The 21,284-nt window shown below is 54.0% G+C and overlaps 1 protein-coding gene across 1 annotated transcript in view; it reads left to right on the top strand.

The window, feature by feature from the left end:
• Positions 1-4,148: 4,148 nt before the first annotated feature.
• The window catches only part of LOC133359004 (uncharacterized), a 161,574-nt gene continuing 144,438 nt past the window's right edge, over positions 4,149-21,284 (top strand). The window contains exons 1-5 of the mRNA XM_061577379.1: positions 4,149-4,282; positions 12,673-12,742; positions 14,578-14,644; positions 16,090-16,202; positions 17,762-17,884. Of these exons, the coding sequence (XP_061433363.1) occupies positions 12,733-12,742; positions 14,578-14,644; positions 16,090-16,202; positions 17,762-17,884 (313 nt within the window). The 5' untranslated portion in view covers positions 4,149-4,282; positions 12,673-12,732. The remainder of the gene's footprint in view (positions 4,283-12,672; positions 12,743-14,577; positions 14,645-16,089; positions 16,203-17,761; positions 17,885-21,284) is intronic.

Below are 21,284 nucleotides of genomic sequence, written 5' to 3'. Positions count from 1 at the left end.
AGCTCGAGAGAGCGCCTGTTCGATTACTCCACGCTGACCAGATGCCCTGGAAGAGGTGAGCAAACCCACACTTTACCCCACCGCACGCGACGAGCCGATCATAGACTGGATGCAGTCTACCCAGTAGTAACGCTGCTAAGAGAAGACACGTTTTGAAATATATTTTTCCCCCGGGGCAACGCCGGGTACTTCCTGCGAGTATAAAATAAACCCCTAGAACAACAACAACCCCGACGTGTCGCGTCTGGCGCGTTGGCGCTGCTGCTTGAGGAAGCGCCGCTGGCTGTGGCCACGGCGCTCCTTGTCTTGGTCTTCGTGGTCAGCCTGACGATGTCTCACCACTCACTCACCACACTCACCACTCACACTCACCACTCACACTCACTCACCACTCACTCACCACTCATACTCACCACTCACTCACCACTCACACTCACCACTCACACTCACCACTAACTCACCACTCACTACTCACTCACCACTCATACTCACCACTCACACTCACCACTCACACTCACCACTCACTCACCACTCACTCACTACTCACTCACCACTCATACTCACCACTCACACTCACCACTCACACTCACCACTCACTCACCACTCACACTTACCTAGCCGTGACCACTCACACAGCCCTCACCACTCATAATCGCCTAGCCCTCACCACTCAACACTCATCATACACCACTCATATAGCCCTCAGCACTCGTGGTCAGCCTGATGATGTCTCACCACTCACACTCACCACTCACTCACACCACTCACACTCACCGAGCCCTTACCACTCACACAGCCCTCACCACTCACACTCACCTAGCCCTCGCCACTCACACTCACCACTCACTCACTCACTCACCACTCACTACTCATCTTACACCACTCACCTAGCCCTCATCACTTATCTTAAACTACTCACAAGACACGCACACTCATCACACCACTCACCTGAAATCAGTCAACACCCACTAGACATTGACACCACTCACTTAACACTCACTACCGGAAATTGCCTGCCACTCACCAGATACTACTCACCACTCACAAGATACAGTACTACACTCCTGACACCACTCACATGACACTCACCAGATACTATATTGAACCAAGTAGGCTTCAAAGCGATCCCTCTTCGTGATTACCCGTGTTCTATCCACTGATGAGTAACATCCTCCTAAAGCACTAACTTTCCAAATCAATTTACCAACGCACAGAGATGCACACCGCATGTATAACGCCTCTCAGCCTCAACCAGACTTCGAGCTCAGACATAACTTACATTTGTGACCATGTTGTATTTATAGACCACAACTTAAAACAATTCGAAAAAATGGCCAACCATAGCGTAGAGGTCTGCCCTGTCCCTGCGTAAGGCTCCCAGGGGCATACGGCAGCAGTGAAGACTGATGACTGCTCCACTGATGAGTCCTCATAAAGACGAAGCCGGTCTACAGTTGTGTCTTTGTTTCACTGTTGTCTGTTGGTTGGCCATAGTTTATAGATGTTTCAGTTTGTGGTCTAATATAACAACGTGGCCACACGTGCTGCAGTTCTTTGTGCTAATTAGCGAAGCGTTAAAGAACACAACTAAACTGCTGAATATTGCATCAAACAAAACATTCACTGTGCGTCCATCAGTGACACCACATGCAGTGACAATCCCGAGTGTGGAGGGGAAAAAACACTGTCAGTGGGAATTTGGGCCTCTTAAGAGTCTTGAGTAGAGTCGACCCACACACCTGTACACAGGTACATAGGGAGACCATGCAGCTTCACTGTGTATCTGTACCTACACACCTGTACACAGGTACATAGGGAGACCATGCAGCTTCACTGTGTATCTGTACCTACACACCTGTACACAGGTACATAGGGAGACCATGCAGCTTCACTGTGTATATGTACCCACACACCTGTACACAGGTACACAGGGACTATGCCCACACACACGGTGCTGGGTGTGGTTGGGCTGCAGGGCGGCTCTGTGTGCCGAGCGTCTCAGGAACCCGCGAGCGAACGACACCGCCACTGTCGGAAAGCCCCGAACTTTACCTGCGTGCTTGGGTTCCGTATCCGGGCACTGTACGGAACGCGTTACTTTGATCCTCACACCAGTCGTGGTGCTGTAAAGTCAGAATCTGTATTTATTTAGAGTGGAGGAATCCGATGAGCTTTGAAGCTCTTTCTCACAGATGTCCAGTATGGGCGGGTCAGCAAAGTGAGCATGCCAGTGGGCACCCAGCCTCTGTGTTGAACGGGTTCACGAATTTCCACTGCTGACTCAGAGCCACCAATGAAGATGAGCGTCACACCGTGCTGGTTGAGACGAGAGACAGTTGAAGTCGTTCACTTTGACTTGTCTTAGTTTGCCTCTCTCAGAATGTGAACGGAACTTTGAGAGCGTCCCTATGCGACACAATTGTTAGCTGCACAATCACGGGTACGCAGACACAGGTCGTGATACAAACAGCGAGCATCGGTACTTGCTCCATGTGTTACATTAACAGGGAACCCGTTCAAAACGTGAATAAAAACGTGACTGCATCCTTTTACGAACAATTTTTTGTAATTTACGGAACAAAACCCAATCAGTAACAGGGAACCCGAAGTGTTATCCACACAAACTTGAGCTGCACATTACAGTATTATTTATTTAATAAGAAATCATCTCGAAAGACATTTACCAATTTTAAAGTAAAAGTAATTATTTGAAAATTTGAGGAGTTATTAAATGCACTCGCAACCCTTACACTGGATGATCCCTAATGACCACGATATCATCTCTGTACCAGGGGCAGTTTCTTCATTAGGGCGATTGGGCGACGCACCACCAATGTCATTCAACCACAGTCACGCTAGCCGTCACTCTCAGCCTCTGGATATAGTCCAATCAGCGTCATGTCACGTTCTGTGGAGTACCGCCTCTTTTGGGGCGATTTCACTCCGGCTGAGAATCGCCCCGAGTGGCCCCATAGACTTACATTCAAAGATGTTTTTTTTCGAACGGGGGCGCTCCAATGCATTCTCTATGGCTCCGGGAGGGCAAGCCCTAACGTGCTTACGTCATCATACGTGTAACGTCATCATACGTAAGCACGTTTCATTCAACAATATAATTTATCGCTACCTAGTGGAATCTTTAATAAAATAAACTTGAGTGGTTTGTTTTAATAGTGAGTATATAAACAAACAAGATGTATTGTAAGAGTCACTTTATTTGTCATTAATATTAAAGAAGTGAAGTTGCCTTTACATGCTTAAGCTGTTAATTTATTCATTGCATGGGTGGACCTTATCCTTATCAATCATCCAGACATTTGCCCCCCCTGAGAGATTTTGCAGGAGCCGCCACTGCTCTGTACAAACATGTAACTGCTAAAATATAAAACATCCTGCACTGGGCAATGTCAACACAGCCATCATCACACCACACACACACACCATGTACCATACACCACACGGTGTAAACACACCCAACTTCACACCACACTACACACACCATACACCACACGGTGTAAACACACCCAACTTCACACCACACTACACACACCATGTACCATACACCACACAGTGTAAACACACCCATCATCACACCTCACACACACCATGTACCATACACCACACAATGTAAACAGCCATCATCACACCACACTACACACACCATGTACCATACACCACACGGTGTAAACACACCCAACTTCACACCACACTACACACACCATGTACCATACACCACACAATGTAAACAGCCATCATCACACCACACTACACACACCATGTACCATACACCGCACAGTGTAAACACACCCATCATAAAACCCAACAACTTCGTCAATGATGCTTCCTTAAAATAAAATATATAATAGGCGACGTTTCGGCCAATGTCCCTTCACTGCACAAACACCACCAGACCACGTGGCCAGCCCGGGTGCTGCCCCCGCCTCGCGTCCCAGCCTGGAAAGCCCCTGGCAGGGAGCCAAGCGAAGTGAAACTTCCCGCCCCCCTCGCACCTCCCCGCATACTGGGCGAGAGAGGCTCACTCAGTGGTGAGGAACGAGCCAGAGCTCAGGAGAGAGTCGCCTGCAGAGGCCGGGACAGGAAAGCAGGAGCCGCCGCTGCTGCTGCTGAGAGAGGTGAGAGAACTCTGAGTAGTCCCAGATCGGGGTTGACCGAATCGTCAAACCCGGTGGCCGCCTGTGCGCTGCGCGACTTTGAGATCTGCGCCTGAATCGTTGGGGCAGGAAGAGCTCCGCTGGCAATCTTAGCGTTGACATTCGGGAAGGTAACGCATCTCACACAACCAGTACCTCTCTCACACAACCAGTACTTTTCTCTCACAACCAGTACCTCTCTCTCACAACCAGTACCTCTCTCTCACAACCAGTACCTCTCTCACACAACCAGTACCTCTCTCTCACACAACCAGTACCTCTCTCACACAACCAGTACCTCTCTCTCTCACAACCAGTATCTATCTCTCACACAACCAGTACCTCTCTCTCACAACCAGTACCTCTCTCTCACAACCAGTACCTCTCTCTGACAACCAGTACCTCTCTCTCACAACCAGTACCTCTCTCTCACAACCAGTACCTCTCTCTCACACAACCAGTACCTCTCTCTCACAACCAGTACCTCTCTCTCACAACCAGTACCTCTCTCTCACAACCAGTACCTCTCTCACACAACCAGTACCTCTCTCTCTCACAACCAGTACCTCTCTCTCTCACAACCAGTACCTCTCTCACACAACCAGTACCTCTCTCTCTCACAACCAGTACCTCTCTCTCACACAACCAGTACCTCTCTCTCACACAACCAGTACCTCACTCACAGCCTCGTATCGGTGATTATTCGCTCGTTATTCTCGTGGTGAAGTCACCACTGAAGCCAGGTGAGTGACGGTAGGGCTCAGAGAGCACGACGAGCTGAGGCAGTGCATGATTAGTTAAAGGAAGTTAAATGCTGTGTCTGCAGATGTAAACATTAGTGTACACACAGCCCTGACTCGTATCAAACCCTAACTCAGTATAACCCAAACTCTGTCTCTAACCCTGACTACGCCATCTATCACCCTTTGTCTTACCCTGACCATCACGGCATCTCTCACCGTAACTCTGTCTCTAACCCTGACCACACGCTATCTTTCACCCTACCTCTGTCTCTAACCCTGACCATCACACCATCTCTCACCCTAACTCTGTCTCTAACCCTGACCATCACGCCATCTCTCACCCTAACGCTGTGTCTATCCCCGTCTCTAGCCGTATCTCCTTCTCTACGCCGGCTTACTCAATGTAGAATCACACTGCAGTATGTAACCCTGACCCTGACTGGGACCCGTGGAAGTGCGAGGGGTTCGCGTGAGGTGACCCCGAGCCAGGGCGGTCGGTCTCCAGCACCTCCTCGCTGGGTGCTGCTGCTGCGCCCGTGTAGAGCGGCAGCAGCAGCAGCGCCTGTGTAGAGCGGCAGCAGCGCCTGTGTAGAGCGGCAGCAGCAGTGCCTGTGTAGAGCGGCAGCAGCAGTGCCTGTGTAGAGCGGCAGCAGCAGCAGTGCCTGTGTAGAGCGGCAGCAGCAGTGCCTGTGTAGAGCGGCAGCAGCAGTGCCTGTGTAGAGCGGCAGCAGCAGCAGTGCCTGTGTAGAGCGGCAGCAGCAGTGCCTGTGTAGAGCGGCAGCAGCAGCAGCGCCTGTGTAGAGCGGCAGCAGCAGCAGTGCCTGTGTAGAGCGGCAGCAGCAGTGCCTGTGTAGAGCGGCAGCAGCAGTGCCTGTGTAGAGCGGCAGCAGCAGCGCCTGTGTAGAGCGGCAGCAGCAGCAGTGCCTGTGTAGAGCGGCAGCAGCGCCTGTGTAGAGCGGCAGCAGCGCCTGTGTAGAGCGGCAGCAGCAGTGCCTGTGTAGAGCGGCAGCAGCGCCTGTGTAGAGCGGCAGCAGCAGTGCCTGTGTAGAGCGGCAGCAGCAGTGCCTGTGTAGAGCGGCAGCAGCAGCAGTGCCTGTGTAGAGCGGCAGCAGCAGCAGCGCCTGTGTAGAGCGGCAGCAGCGCCTGTGTAGAGCGGCAGCAGCGCCTGTGTAGAGCGGCAGCAGCGCCTGTGTAGAGCGGCAGCAGCGCCTGTGTAGAGCGGCAGCAGCGCCTGTGTAGAGCGGCAGCAGCGCCTGTGTAGAGCGGCAGCAGCAGCAGCGCCTGTGTAGAGCGGCAGCAGCGCCTGTGTAGAGCGGCAGCAGCGCCTGTGTAGAGCGGCAGCAGCGCCTGTGTAGAGCGGCAGCAGCGCCTGTGTAGAGCGGCAGCAGCGCCTGTGTAGAGCGGCAGCAGCGTCTGTGTAGAGCGGCAGCAGCGCCTGTGTAGAGCGGCAGCAGCAGTGCCTGTGTAGAGCGGCAGCAGCATCTGTGTAGAGCGGCAGCAGCGTCTGTGTAGAGCGGCAGCAGCGCCTGTGTAGAGCGGCAGCAGCGCTTGTGTAGAGCGGCAGCAGCGCCTGTGTAGAGCGGCAGCAGCGTCTGTGTAGAGCGGCAGCAGCAGTGCCTGTGTAGAGCGGCAGCAGCGCCTGTGTAGAGCGGCAGCAGCGCCTGTGTAGAGCGGCAGCAGCGCCTGTGTAGAGCGGCAGCAGCAGCAGTGCCTGTGTAGAGCGGCAGCAGCAGCGCCTGTGTAGAGCGGCAGCAGCGCCTGTGTAGAGCGGCAGCAGCGCCTGTGTAGAGCGGCAGCAGCGCCTGTGTAGAGCGGCAGCAGCGCCTGTGTAGAGCGGCAGCAGCGTCTGTGTAGAGCGGCAGCAGCGTCTGTGTAGAGCGGCAGCAGCGCCTGTGTAGAGCGGCAGCAGCAGTGCCTGTGTAGAGCGGCAGCAGTGCCTGTGTAGAGCGGCAGCAGCGTCTGTGTAGAGCGGCAGCAGCGTCTGTGTAGAGCAGCAGCAGCGCCTGTGTAGAGCGGCAGCAGCGCCTGTGTAGAGCGGCAGCAGCGCCTGTGTAGAGCGGCAGCAGCAGTGCCTGTGTAGAGCGGCAGCAGCGCCTGTGTAGAGCGGCAGCAGCGCCTGTGTAGAGCGGCAGCAGCGCCTGTGTAGAGCGGCAGCAGCGTCTGTGTAGAGCGGCAGCAGCGTCTGTGTAGAGCGGCAGCAGCGCCTGTGTAGAGCGGCAGCAGCAACAGCGCCTGTGTAGAGCGGCAGCAGCAGCAGCGCCTGTGTAGAGCGGCAGTAGCGCCTGTGTAGAGCGGCAGTAGCGCCTGTGTAGAGCGGCAGCAGCAGCGCCTGTGTAGAGCGGCAGCAGCAGCGCTTGTGTAGAGCGGCAGCAGCGCCTGTGTAGAGCGGCAGCAGCGCCTGTGTAGAGCGGCAGCAGCGCCTGTGTAGAGCGGCAGCAGCGCCTGTGTAGAGCGGCAGCAGCAGCGCCTGTGTAGAGCGGCAGCAGCGCCTGTGTAGAGCGGCAGCAGCAGCAGCGCCTGTGTAGAGCAGCGGCAGCAGCGTCTGTGTAGAGCAGCGGCAGCAGCGCCTGTGTAGAGCAGCGGCAGCAGCGCCTGTGTAGAGCAGCGGCAGCAGCGCCTGTGTAGAGCGGCAGCATCGCCTGTGTAAGGCAGCAGCAGCAGCGCCTGTGTAAGGCAGCAGCAGCAGCACCTGTGTAGAGCGGCAGCAGCAGCGCCTGTGTAGAGCGGCAGCAGCAGCAGCGCCTGTGTAGAGCGGCAGCAGCAGCAGCGCCTGTGTAGAGCGGCAGCAGCAGCGCCTGTGTAGAGCAGCAGCAGCAGCGCCTGTGTAGAGCGGCAGCAGCGGCCTTGCGAGTGGCTTCGTCTCCGCGCCACAGGGGGGCGGCTCGCTCTGGCCGGGCTCCGCGCTCCCGTGCTAGAGAACGCGCCTCGTCCTCTCGCTTCTCTCTCCGTCGCCAACGATCGGACAAATCGCCAGGGCGATGTCTCTCAGCCTTTTCATTAACACGGGGATCTGGCTCATAGCCTATGGGTGGTCATTATGTGGTCAAACCTGCTGACAGTGCCGACTCAGTTATAACTGCGTTACGATTGTTAACCTTGTGGCCTTTATTTAACCATTGAAACTCTTGCTGTGTTTAGTAATAGAGACCTGGGGGTGTCTTTAGTTAGGTATAGGGGCTGTCGTACACGATTGGTGATTTAGACGAGATCACTAATACTCACAGGAGTGCTATGATGTCAACACGCAGTAGTTTCCTCTCTCTCGAATGGCGTCAGGGCTGGATCTTTAACGTCCACTCGAGAGCCGACCGCGTGATTCGGTCGTTCCTGACACAAACGAGCGAGCAGTGCAGGAATCGAACCGCGGCCTCTGAGACTGCGGGGCTGATGATGCTCAGGCCGGGGTCGTTCCCAACCTGGACCCCGCCTCGCGCTGCCTGCAGACGCTCTGAGGGGCTTGCTCCGTGCGGTTCGACACGCCACAGCGTTGTTATTGGCTGCATTTCACTACGGACGTTATACGTTTAATAATATACAATGATTGTGTGTCTCGGGGTGTAGTTAAGTGTAATGGTGATTGTCTCGTATTCAAGACACAATCACAGAGATACAACTCGTGTAACGAGCGTCCTGCTGGGGATGTTTGGCAAATTCCTGAGCGAGCGTCCATGTGTGAGGGAGCAACTGGACAACTTGGGGGGTATCACCTCGCATACAAGGGGCTACCACTCAGCATCCCTGGACAGTACAGGGCAGCAACCTACTTGCTGTACTACCACGCAGTCCTGGTCACGTCATGGACCCGCAGGCCCCGTGCCATGCGAGCCTCTGTGGGCCCCAGCACGGGGAGCGCTCCGCCCTCGGGGCTGCGCGGCCTCAGCAGAGTTCCATCTCGGCCACTCCGCCACCCACTCCACACTTCTCTTGCCGAGCTCAACGCAGAAACTGTCGGGCGAATGCAGAAGCTGAGCCGTCGAACACAGCAGCAGCCTCTATGCCTCCGAGTTGTGAGGCAGCACCAGGGTGGCTGATGTGGTAGCCATGGTGCTAGAACACTGGACTTGCATAACCATGCTGTGGATGACCAAGGAAGTGTGGCATCTCAGATGTCCAAATGAATGTTGTCTGTGGATCAGGTCTATTGGTGATTTGAGTCGGTGTGGAAAATTCTCTGTTTCTATAGCAGGGTCTACGATGCAAAGCGACAGTTTTGTTTAACATTTACATTTAAATAGCATTTGCCTTGGGAAATGTGCCTCACATTGCACACGCATGTGGGCTCACACCGTACAGCAGCATTCCTGTGTCTCAACAACAGAGCAGCCAACTAAACTTTGTGATAATCTGCAGTTTATCGGCAATAATCTATTGGCGACTTTAGCAATTATGTTCACGTTGTCTTGATAATGGCGCAGCTGGGCAGGTGGCCCAGCGGGAGAGTGCGTGGCTCACAGTCGGGAGGTTGCGAGTTCATCATCCATCTGGTGTCTATAAAATGAGCACCACTTTGTGGGGAAGTCAACCAGTGGTTGCCCTCTGGATAGACTCGCCCCCGCCATACTACCGTGACATTTTCAACACTGGCTAAGGGCTATACACGGTATATGAGAACCACCTCAATGCCCAGTTGAGCAGACGCATCACTTGAGCTTTCATGTGTAACGGGTTCTGGAGACACTTGTAGATGTAACTTCTTTATTACAATACAACACTCCAACAGTCCTGATACTCTGTTACAGCCTAGGTACACAGCCTAGCTACACAGCCTAGATACTCTAGATACTCTACTCTGGCTACGCTCGCCCTCACAAGGTCGTAGAGTCGGGAGTTCCAGAGTCCCAGCACTGGCTCTCACAGCATCCCAGGGTCTTCAGATGGCTGGTCGTGGGTCTTGGGTCTTGAGTTACAACTGGGCCCTGATCGTCCAGGGAGCTCTCCTTTTATGCCTGGTCTAACGAGGGGTGGGGCCGTGTGCGCCACCAGACATCCCACAGAGCACACACAGCCCCCCCCCCCCCCCGTTGGCGGCGCCAAAAAGGCTTAAGCGCCTGGGAACCCAACGCCTGGTGCCCAGAGGCTTAAGCGTCTGGACCCCCTGGGAACCCAGCGCCTGGCGCCCAGAGGCTTAAGCGTCTGGACCCACCTGGGAACCCAGAGCCCCCAGCAGCCCCTCCCTTCTTATGTCACTACACATGTAATAATACATCATATTTTATGGGTCTTTCGGTAAAGCCACGTGGCTTTACCGAAAGACCCATAGAATATGAATTCCTGCAGTCACGAAAGCTTTAAGTCAATAATAATACATCAGTTAAGAGTATTGATTTGGCCTTCAATATATGGTCTGCAGTTGATTGGGAAGAGGTCAGGTAGTGATTGATGGATATGAATCACTAGAATGGGATTAGCACCTGGTATTCCCGAGGTATTCACCTCAAGTAAGAACCAGGCTCAAACCTACTTGGCTTCAAAACTCGATGCAGGGAGGTCCGGTCATGAGTGGTGGGGTTCGATGGCATCACCAGACCCCGCTTCTGTAGTGAGGACAGGGAGCCAGCGTTTACTCAGAACGCGTGCAGGGGATTGATTCATGAAGCCTCCAGTATCGAGTTCAATACAATACTCACACTCATTGCTTATTGTGGGCATTCTATTAACATTTACCCTCCATTGTAATAGAAACCCCCAACTTAGACCCAGTGCCACTTAGCGTGAGCCCTGTTGGGTTAGGCAACTGCAAGAAGGAAATATGGTGCTGGTAGGGCTGTGCGGTGCTGATGGTTGGTAGATGTGAGGGGTAACTTGGGTTGATAAAGGAAGGCAGTGTTTAGTGAGTTGATGGGCTGTGATGGGAGCAATATTCAATCTTGATTTGAAGCTTTTGTGACTGCAGGAATCCATACTCTTTGGTTCTTTCGGTAAAGTCACGTAGGTAGAAATAAAATAAAATAAATCACGACGTTTCGAACGCAACACAAGCGTTCGTCTTCAGGCGAAAATGGCGAGAGCAGCAGCAGACATCGCGGCTGTTCTTTTCGGTAAAGTCACATAGGTGACTTTGGTTCGGTAAAGTCACATAGGCGACTTTACCGAACCAAAGAGTAGGGAAGAATATTGGTTGGGGGTGAGGGAGGAGCGGATGGAGTCGTGGGGAAGGACTGGACTGTGAAAGTTCATGGCAAGAGGAGTGAAGGGATTACTGCTGGGAGCTAGATCCTGGTTGTAGAGAGAATTGAATTTTATAGTCAGACTCGAATATTGAATGCGTTGATAGCTGACAGAGATATCCACCCTGGGGGACAATCGGTGTCACTGACCCCAACCATGGTGTGGCCTTTAATCCCAAACCCAACGCTTATCCCAGCCTCCTGGAGACTACTGAGATGACACATGGGTACCAGGTGCTACCAGTTTAAATCACGCTTTAGGTGACCCAATAACAAATGAAGTAAACACAGCAGTGGTGAGTGTTTAACTCGCAACACAAACATACAACCGCAGCGCACCGTGCAGGGATCCCTGGGAGCCACCGTGCTCAGCACGGGGCCGCGCTCCCCCCGTGCTGAGCGCGGCCTCGGGGTCCCCGGGGAATGGAGGCGGCGCTGCGGCTAGGAAAGTTCTCTGCGGAATCACGGGGTGGTTCTTGTAGTCTTTGCGTCGACATCGCCGCGAATGCAGCGGTGACAGCACTGAGCACGTCCACCACAGAGCTGCGTCTCTGAGCGTCGTTGGCCGAGTTCCGACTCTGTCGGTGGTGAACTCTGCGGGCGTCTCTGCAGCTCCCGAGGGAGTTTGAGAAGCTGACGCCACTTGGAAGCCGGCCCCACTGCGAGTGAACTACACCGACTATCACTCGCACTGGGTACCCGGCATTGGCTTAGTGGAGCACACCCTGCTGATGAGACTCAGTGCAGGTGAACCCGGGCCAGGGTTTAGCTGAGTGAGTAAACAAACCCTGCACCTGCTAACCGCTTCAGTTGCATCATCGCCTGTTACTCATCAAGGGCCGAGCACGGCCACAGCCACTGCAGCCTCATGGTGATGGTGGATGGCTCTCCATCAGGTTACCCAGTGGCGTTTGTTTACTGCCCACACCCTGCTGATGGGACTCAGTGGAGGCGAACCCTGGCAGGACTGGTTTGTCTAAAGTAGTCCTGGTGAGCCCAGTCGTTGATGGGTGAGATGTTCTCTCACTTCTACCACTAAACCTCGTGCTGGGTTCATGAACTTATATCAAAATAATAAGCTATATCCCTTTGCAAGCTACTGCTGGGTGAAGGCCTTCCCATGCCATGTCAGGTCAAGAGGGATGTTTGGCCATACTTCACGCTTGTCAGTGGGAATTGGTGAAGTGGGGGAGAGGATGTCGGGTGTGTGTAGGTTCAGGACTGGTTCAGATATCACCACTGATGTTGGCCGTGGCCAGGAATCAAACGCAGGTCGCCAGGTTTACATCGCACTGTGCTAACCGCTGTGCCACAGCTCCACCTGTTTATTTTGCTGTGATCCACAGCTGGCATGGATTGTGAATAAATGTGACAACGGCAATGACAGCTGTCACTGCTTGCACGCTCACTGGTATCCAAGCACTGGTTTGCTGATCATTCTTGAAACTTCACAAAGCTCATGACGTGCCATTGTGGAGGATCATGACCCACAACTCTCTGCGATGATTAAAACTCCTCATAGTGACTTTAATTACCACCGTTATGAGAAAATGTTGAAGCTCCTGTTTCAACAGCTGTTCCCCTCTCACCGAGTTCCCTCTGTTCCCACAGCGCTGAGGGGGGAGCGGTTCCACCATTGACGGTGACGTTGCGAGCTGAGGACGTGGAGCCATGGCTACAGGTTTGTGCAGCGGCCGAGACCTTGGGCCATACGAGCCCTGACCTCAGCACATGGGTCACGGGGACCAGCCTCCTCACCACATCCCCATAGCTCTATCCTCTAGACGCAGCGTGTAAACCTACAGCATGCATGTGCAGAGTCCTGTGTACACGCATGGCCTGAGCACACAATCCTGAGCTCACGTGGCCTCCGCACACGGCCTCGTTCATGCGTGGCATCTTTGTGGGGCATGGCCCTGTGTACACGCATGGCCTTACAGTACAAACCTCGACACAGACATGGCCTTCTGTACGAGAAACCATGGGTCCACTCACGTAAATATAAGTATATAAATCACATACTCTTTGCTTCTTTGGGTAAAGTCACGTAGGTAGAAAAATAGAATAAAAATAATAGCCACACGCACACCAAGTCTCCACTCACAGGCATTGCCGAGCAGCATGGCAGACGCTGAGCGCCCCTCACAGCTCCCTTGGCGCTGGGCTCGGTGTGGCACTCACAACCCTCCCGGTCACTCGCGGGGCCTCTAGAGCAGCGGTCCCCAACCTTTGTACTCATTTTGGCTAGGGTTAGCTTTTGGGCTTAACAAAACTGTGACTGAGATTAGTGCGCAGTGCGGGAAAGAGGCACGGACGGAAGTGGTAAATAAAATAATGGGCAGGCTACGCTCGGACTAAAATAAGTGTCGGATTCTGACTTCTCATAAGGAGCACGCAACCTAGATCCCTCGTATGCGGAGTTTACAGTAGGGTTCGTGCTCCTATGATAATCTAATGCCGCCGCTGATCTGACAGGAGGCGGAGCTCAGACGGTAATGCGAGCGATGGGGAGCGGCTGTAAATACAGATGAAGCTTCACTCGCTCGCCCACTGCTCACCTCCTGCTGTGCGGCCCGGTTCCTAACAGGCCACGGACCAGTACCGGTCCGCGGCCCAGGGGTTGGGGATCCCTGCTCTAGAGCACCACATTGTAATTCTCACATAACTTGAAAATTAAATGTATGTATGCTCAATATGCACACGTTTGAGCCACTGCTCACTAGAATGCATGCGGGACCCTGCGTGCCGCGTCTGTGACCGTGGTAGCCACACGCACACCAAGTCTCCATCCACAGGCATTGCCGGGCGGCGTGACAGACGCTGAGTGCCCCTCACAGCTCCCTCGATGCTGGGCTCGGTGTGGCGCTCGCAACCCTCCCGGTCACTTGCGGGGCCTCTAGAGCAGCGCCACGCGTCCCGCAGTGGGTGGAGTTCTCTCTCCCTCTGTGCGGGGCGCGCTGCTCGCAGACTCAGGGGGGGGTTGTGGTCGCGCTGTTCTCCTGCGGCTCCCGCATCCCAGGCGTGATGGGGTGCGTGGCGGTGGCGCCACCGGGACCCGTGGGGAGGGCGTGGCCACAGCACGTGGGGAGTGCGCGTCCCATACCGCGTGGCACTGTGGTGGGCGCCGCATTGCGACTCTGCTCCCTGTTCGCGTTACAGCAGCGGCTGTCGTGTTGAGCTCTCATGGTCCCGATCTGTACACCTCGCGTCTTGTAGCTGGAGCCTGGCTGGGACCCTCAGTCCCTTAGGCATGGGGATTGGCAGTCGGTGCTGTGGCAGAGAACGCCACTCAACAGTCGGAAGGTTCACCGTTAAATCTTCTTTCGGGGACGACTTGACCCACTATCTCCCTGGGTGGGTAAAATGAGTTATGTTTATTAGGGAGCTAGTTATGCTATAGAGATTATGGCATCTGCCATGGGAAGGTTGAATATCCACCATGTGATCCCAATAATCTGGCTTGATTCAATGAACTTGAGTGCGACCCCAGTAAACCGGATTGTGCTGCTGTGACAGATGAGAGATTCAAGAAGAAAACGGAGCAGGTGCGGATTCTACTGGACGACATGAAGAAGCTCTCCAGGTGAGAGACGTCTCCTCACTCGCAGTGGGGTTCTCTGCTTCTTCACGTTTTAACTAAAAACAAAGAGGTGATGTTCTCCCGGTTCAATGGTTATAGTGAGTGCAGCTGATCCTGAATCCCAAACGACTTCTCTCAGTGCAAGGCCAAGGCAGAGGATGTGGCGAGACCTAGGGGAGGTGAGGTGAGACCGAGGGAGACACGGCGGGACACACAAGAGACACAAAGAGAAAGGTGGACATGAGACATATTGACTTTGAGAGAGACACGGGTAAAGGGAAATAGCGACACTGGGGGAGAGTGGTATACAGACAGTGATAGAGAAACATGGTAATTGAGGCCCTGGAAGAAGCACAGGGAGAAGGGAGAGAAATGAGAGATGAGAGGGATTTACAGGGAGTGTTTATGTTAAGACGTTTTCAGGCAATTTATAGGCACCCATAGAGACCCATGTGCAGGAGGGGGCAACACTTATTCCCGTACAGATAGAAGCAGTTGTTCATTAGACCACTTGCTCTCCTGCCTTCTTCTGGTGATCCAGGGTTTGGCAACTCGACGCCCACGGGAAGGAAGTTTCACAATATTTATGCGATCCACCAACCCCCACCTCCACAATGTTGGGTTACAGGCCACGTGCATAGTCACCACCACCCGGCTGAGAGAGGTGAGCGAGGGATTATAGAGATGGATGGGATTGATATAGAGATGGAAGGAATTCACGGGGTAAATGTAGAGAGATGAGAGAACGAGCAAGACACGGGGGACTCCTGAGCTCAGCAGTGTAGGCGACTGCCGGCTGTGTGATCCGGGTGATGCTGGGTGAGGAAGGCTCCTCGTAGCTGCCCTGCGTGGCCCCGCGAGGACGCCGCCTCGCGGGAGTGCTGCTTGTCGCTGAGTCCACTTCGACTCAAGCACCCACCCCGGTTATTTCCGCAACGTGTTCAATGTACAAACACACGGCGCCTGCTGCACAGTGGGCGGTAAAGATCCCACGGCGTCATTCACAAGAGCAGGCCGTTGTATGCCGGCGTCACGGTCCAACTTGGCCAAATTTTTAACAATTACAGAGCCCACATATTATTCCATTGGAATTTACAGCAATCATCGCCACCTGCTGTAAAACTTGGCAGGTCTCTCCTGAGAAAGTCATGATACGCAGTGAGGCTTTCCTGAGCAAATAAGCATGCTAATAATAAACATAACACTGCTTAAAAGTTACATAACATCATATTTTAGGTATTTCATTTTTCTTTGAATAAATTTTGCTTTTAAAGTCGGACAAGAAACTTTTAATTGACCATACACCGATCTGAAAACATGTCAAACAAATCTATAATGCTTTGCATAAACATTAATTACATTTATATATATTACATTTGTGTATTAGCTTTCTATTCGATTTTAAAACAAAGTAACTCTAATCCTCAACCGTACCCCTTGTTTTCCAGGTTTGACAATTCCACCGTCCCAACCCTTTTGAGGATTGATGATATCTATGATCCATACAACACGGAGGAAAAATATGCCCTTGCAAGAGCCTTCAACAAGGAGGGGGGTATAGGTGGGTCCTGCTCCTCACTACACGGCACAGCGATTGCAATGCAACGATAAACTCCCCATCTCCCTGATGGACTTGGCTGTGCGCATTGCAGTCCACAAGCCTCCAGTTACTGGGACATGTGGGGTCTCAGCGCCTCAGTGCCACCGCTAAGCATCAGGATCACGCTACCCTGGTTAGGGAACCGAGCTGCCCAGCCCAGTGCTCAGCCTGCAGGAGCTGTGGGTTGTGGGCGAGAGCCGCGCTGCTCCTCACTGCAGCCTCGCTACTTCAAGGCCCCATGCAGGGTGAGCTGTGACTCTCACCCAGCGTCTGATTCTCAGCACCAAGAGTTGCTCAGTGATTCTGTTTGTCAAAGAGCGAATTTTGTAGCGGGTGTTTGTCTTGTAATGAGATACCTGCTGGGTGTGAGTGTGACAGTTTTTGTTCAACATCCCAGATGTGGATGACAGCTTTAGAGCAAAGCCCACCCAGAGGGGGAGAACGAGCATCTCTTGCTACTCGCTGCTCCTGAGCTTGTCTCCTCGATGACACAAACTCCCATTGGACACGTGATACACTCGGACTCATGGGAGTGGTGTCTGGACGAGTTCCTCCACGGCCTTGAGTAGCCCAGTGCTGCAGCAGATGCCCTTCGTGTGCCCCACCCAGGCTCAGGCTGTGTGCGCTGTGCCCGTGTGGTTCACTGTGGCACATTCACCACTGGACGATCCTCTGAGAATCCCTCACTCAGCTCATGAATTGGGCCTCGTGGCCTCTCTGTGGCTGTGCCTCAGGCCCCTCCCACATTCCCACTTCCCCTGCAGTGCCACTGCCTTTCCCCACTCACCCTCCATTAGCCCTGTAGTGTCTCTCCCTCTACCCACTCACCCTCCATTAGCCCTGCAGTGTCACCACTGTCCCCACTCACCCTGCATTAGCCCTGCAGTGTCTCTTCCCACTCACCCTCCATTAGCCCTGCAGTGTCTCTCCCCACTCACCCTCCATTAGCCCTGCAGCAGAGGTCGCAACCGGGTACCCGATACCCGTACCCTACCCGATACCCGGCTACCCGTACCCGGCTACCCGTACCCGGCCAGGTACGGGTACCCATTTGCGACCCTGGTGCGGCCGGGTACGGGTAAGGAATCAAAACCCGTTTGCGACCTCTGCCCTGCAGTGTCTCTCCCTCTCCTCACACACCCTGCATTAGCCCTGTAGTCAAAGCGGCTGAGTGCAGTGCAGCAATGAGCTCCTGCGTCAGCACATGCGCTGTGGTTTTTCTGTACACAGCCATGGACAGTCGTGCTAGAGTCACGTGGTCGATAGCACACGTGCACTATCAGCTGTACTCATTTGAGGCAGGTTCACGTAGCTGTTGTCTGCGTATTTTCACAAAATATAAATGCTCTTCCGAGGAACAGCAAGCGAAGGCTGCTATTTGCTGTAGGGAATTAATTTATCGCACAACAAAGTAAAGGTGTACAGACACAACAAATATGTTGATTGTTGAAACACACGACTCTGTGTAATTTCTCACATACAGACAAGAGTACTGTCTGATGACTCATGTCGTCTCTCAGAACTGTTCATGAAGATACTGACGTCCCTCTCGCCGGACGCCTCCAACATCCCGGACTCCCTACAGAGAGTCATGGAGCAGAGCACTGGCAACGTGCTGAATTATGTTAAAACAGCAGATGAGAGTGAGTACCACAACCCACACCAGGGATTCCCATGAACCGTACCGCACCCACACCAGGGATTCCCATGAACCGTACCGCACCCACACCAGGGATTCCCATGAACCATACCGCACCCACACCAGGGATTCCCATGAACCGTACCGCACCCACACCAGGGATTCCCATGAACCGTACCGCACCCACACCAGGGATTCCCATGAACCGTACCGCACCCTCACCGGGGATTCCCATGAACCGTACCACACCCTCGCCGGGGATTCCCATGAACCATACCGCACCCACACCAGGGATTCCCATGAACCGTACCGCACCCACACCAGGGATTCCCATGAACCGTACCGCACCCACACCAGGGATTCCCATGAACCGTACCGCACCCTCACCGGGGATTCCCATGAACCATACCGCACCCACACCAGGGATTCCCATGAACCGTACCACACCCTCACCGGGGATTCCCATGAACCATACCGCACCCACACCAGGGATTTCCATGAACCGTACCACACCCTCACCGGGGATTCCCATGAACCATACCGCACCCACACCAGGGATTCCCATGAACCGTACCACACCCTCGCCGGGGATTCCCATGAACCATACCGCACCCACACCAGGGATTCCCATGAACCATACCGCACCCACACCAGGGATTCCCATGAACCGTACCGCACCCTCACCGGGGATTCCCATGAACCATACCGCACCCACACCAGGGATTCCCATGAACCGTACCACACCCTAGCCGGGGATTCCCATGAACCATACCGCACCCACACCAGGGATTCCCATGAACCGTACCACACCCTCACCGGGGATTCCCATGAACCGTACCCCACCCACACCAGGGATTCCCATGAACCGTACCGCACCCTCACCAGGGATTCCCATGAACCGTACCACACCCAGACCAGGGATTTCCATGAACCGTACCACACCCACACAGGGGATTCCCATGAACCATACCGCACCTTCACCAGGGATTCCCATGAACCGTACCACACCCTCACCAGGGATTCCCATGAACCGGGGATTCCCATGAACCATACCACACCCACACCAAGGATTCTCATGAACCGTACCACACCCTCACCAGGGATTCCCATGAACCGGGGATTCCCATGAACCGTACCACACCCACACAGGGGATTCCCATGAACCGTACCACACCCTCACCAGGGATTCCCATGAACAGTACCACACCCTCACCAGGGATTCCCATGAACTGTACCACACCCTCACCAGGGATCCCCATGAACTGTACCGCACCCTCACCAGGGATTCCCATGAACCGTACCACACCCTCACCAGGGATTCCCATGAACCATACCACACCCTCACCAGGGATTCCCATGAACCGTACCACACCCTCACCAGGGATTCCCATGAACCGTACCTCTCCCTCACCAGGGATTCCCATGAACCGTACCACACCCTCACCAGGGATTCCCATGAACCGTACCACACCCTCACCAGGGATTCCCATGAACCGTACCACACCCACACCAGGGATTTCCATGAACCGTACCACACCCACACCAGGGATTCCCATGAACCGTACCACACCCTCACCAGGGATTCCCATGAACCGTACGACACCCACACCGGGGATTCCCATGAACCGTACCACACCCTCACCAGGGATTCCCATGAACCGTACCACACCGGGGATTCCCATGAACCGTACCACACCCACACCGGGGATTCCCATGAACCTTACCGCACCCACACCAGAGATTCCCATGAACCTTACCGCACCCACACCGGGGATTCCCATGAACCGTACCACACCCTCACCAGGGATTCCCATGAACCGTACAGCAACCTCCCCAGGGATTCCCATGAACAATACCGCACCCTCACCAGGGATTGCCAGGGAACCGTACCATACCCTCAATGGGAATTCCCATGAACCATACCACACCCTCACCAGGTCTTCCTGTGAACCTTCGCCCCTTGAGCCGCATGCCTGAGTGCAGGGTCCAGTTTCCTGCACCACCGATCTGACGCCTTCACTCAGCCGGCGCCTCCTGTACAGTCCGTGTTTAATCTATGTCCATGCTGAGAAATATTAATTCATACTAACTCATCATATACGAGACTGCGGTCACACAGTGAGACTACTAACACAGTGAGAATATTGAAACAGAGTGAGTACTGACACATAGCTTGAGCACTGAGACAGTGAGTACTGACATTCTGCGCCAGTCCTAAGACACAACAACGGCTGCAATTCACCACTAATTGGGCGCTGACAGGTCACGGGACAAACCCAGATGCCATGGGGTTGTAAAGTAGTAACTCGGCGGGAGACGACTTCACGGGTAGCACACTCTTTTATTTCACCAACTTATAGTTACACGGATGACTAACACCCACTTCGTTACATGGGTGACTAACACCTCACTCAGCTACTCGGGTGACTAACACCCACTCAGCTACCAGGGTGACTAACACCCACTTAGCTACTCGGGTGACTAACACCCACTTAGCTACTCGGGTGACTAACACCCACTCAGCTACACGGGTGACCAACACCCCCCTTAGCTACTCGGGTGACTAACACCCACTCAGCTATACTGACACGGGCTCTTACGCCCCGTAGCCTTCCGGAACACACCCAGCCGGGGTGCCCGTCTCGGCTCTGGGTACCACCGTCCCGACCCACACGGGCGTCGGACTACGGGTTCCCCAGTCTCGGCTCCGAGCCACACAGGGCCCCGGTCCTCACAAGGACGGCGGGACTAGGGGTCTCGGGCCACTACCTCCTCCACCCCGTCTTCGGTCTTCAACTGGTTAACACTGACCACGAGTGCTCTCGCGCGTCTCCCTTTATGCCCCTCCTGCGGACGTCGCTGAGAGCACCCATCTTATCTGACCAATCACTGCGCACTCGCTACGATCCTCTTTTCCCAGCTTGTGTCAGCGCGCCTTACCACCGGCGCGCGCGTCCATACCACGCCCACATCGCGTGCCCAACCCCGTTCCCCGTGATCCATCACTGTCGGCGCACGTCAACACCACCACTACATCACCCCCTACCACATAGCTCGCAGCCGACCCGGCTGCTAATAAAATATACAACACCCGTTCACCCCTATGTGTGCCCCGTAACATAACAACAAAACCCTAACAACACAACATGAACACCGCAATCCGCAAAACCCAGCAACCGCCACACCCACAACAAGAACAATATGCACAATCCGGCGAGTGGCAACGATAATGTGTATGCGGAAAGAGTAACAATAAAAAAAAATGTATTTATTCATTTTCTCTTCTTTTCTCTCCGACTCGTGCAGCGTCCCAATCTGTCCGAGCGTCCCTTGAACGGGACATTACCCCGGCAGAGGGGGAACCCGGCGGCGAGGTCGGGTTTTAAACAAAAAAAGATTTTTTT

Source organism: Lethenteron reissneri, chromosome 64, assembly GCF_015708825.2.
Source record: "Lethenteron reissneri isolate LAM-NWPU_2019-01 chromosome 64, ASM1570882v1, whole genome shotgun sequence".
Lineage (NCBI taxonomy): Eukaryota > Metazoa > Chordata > Hyperoartia > Petromyzontiformes > Petromyzontidae > Lethenteron > Lethenteron reissneri.
This window is presented reverse-complemented; position numbering and strand designations above follow the sequence as displayed.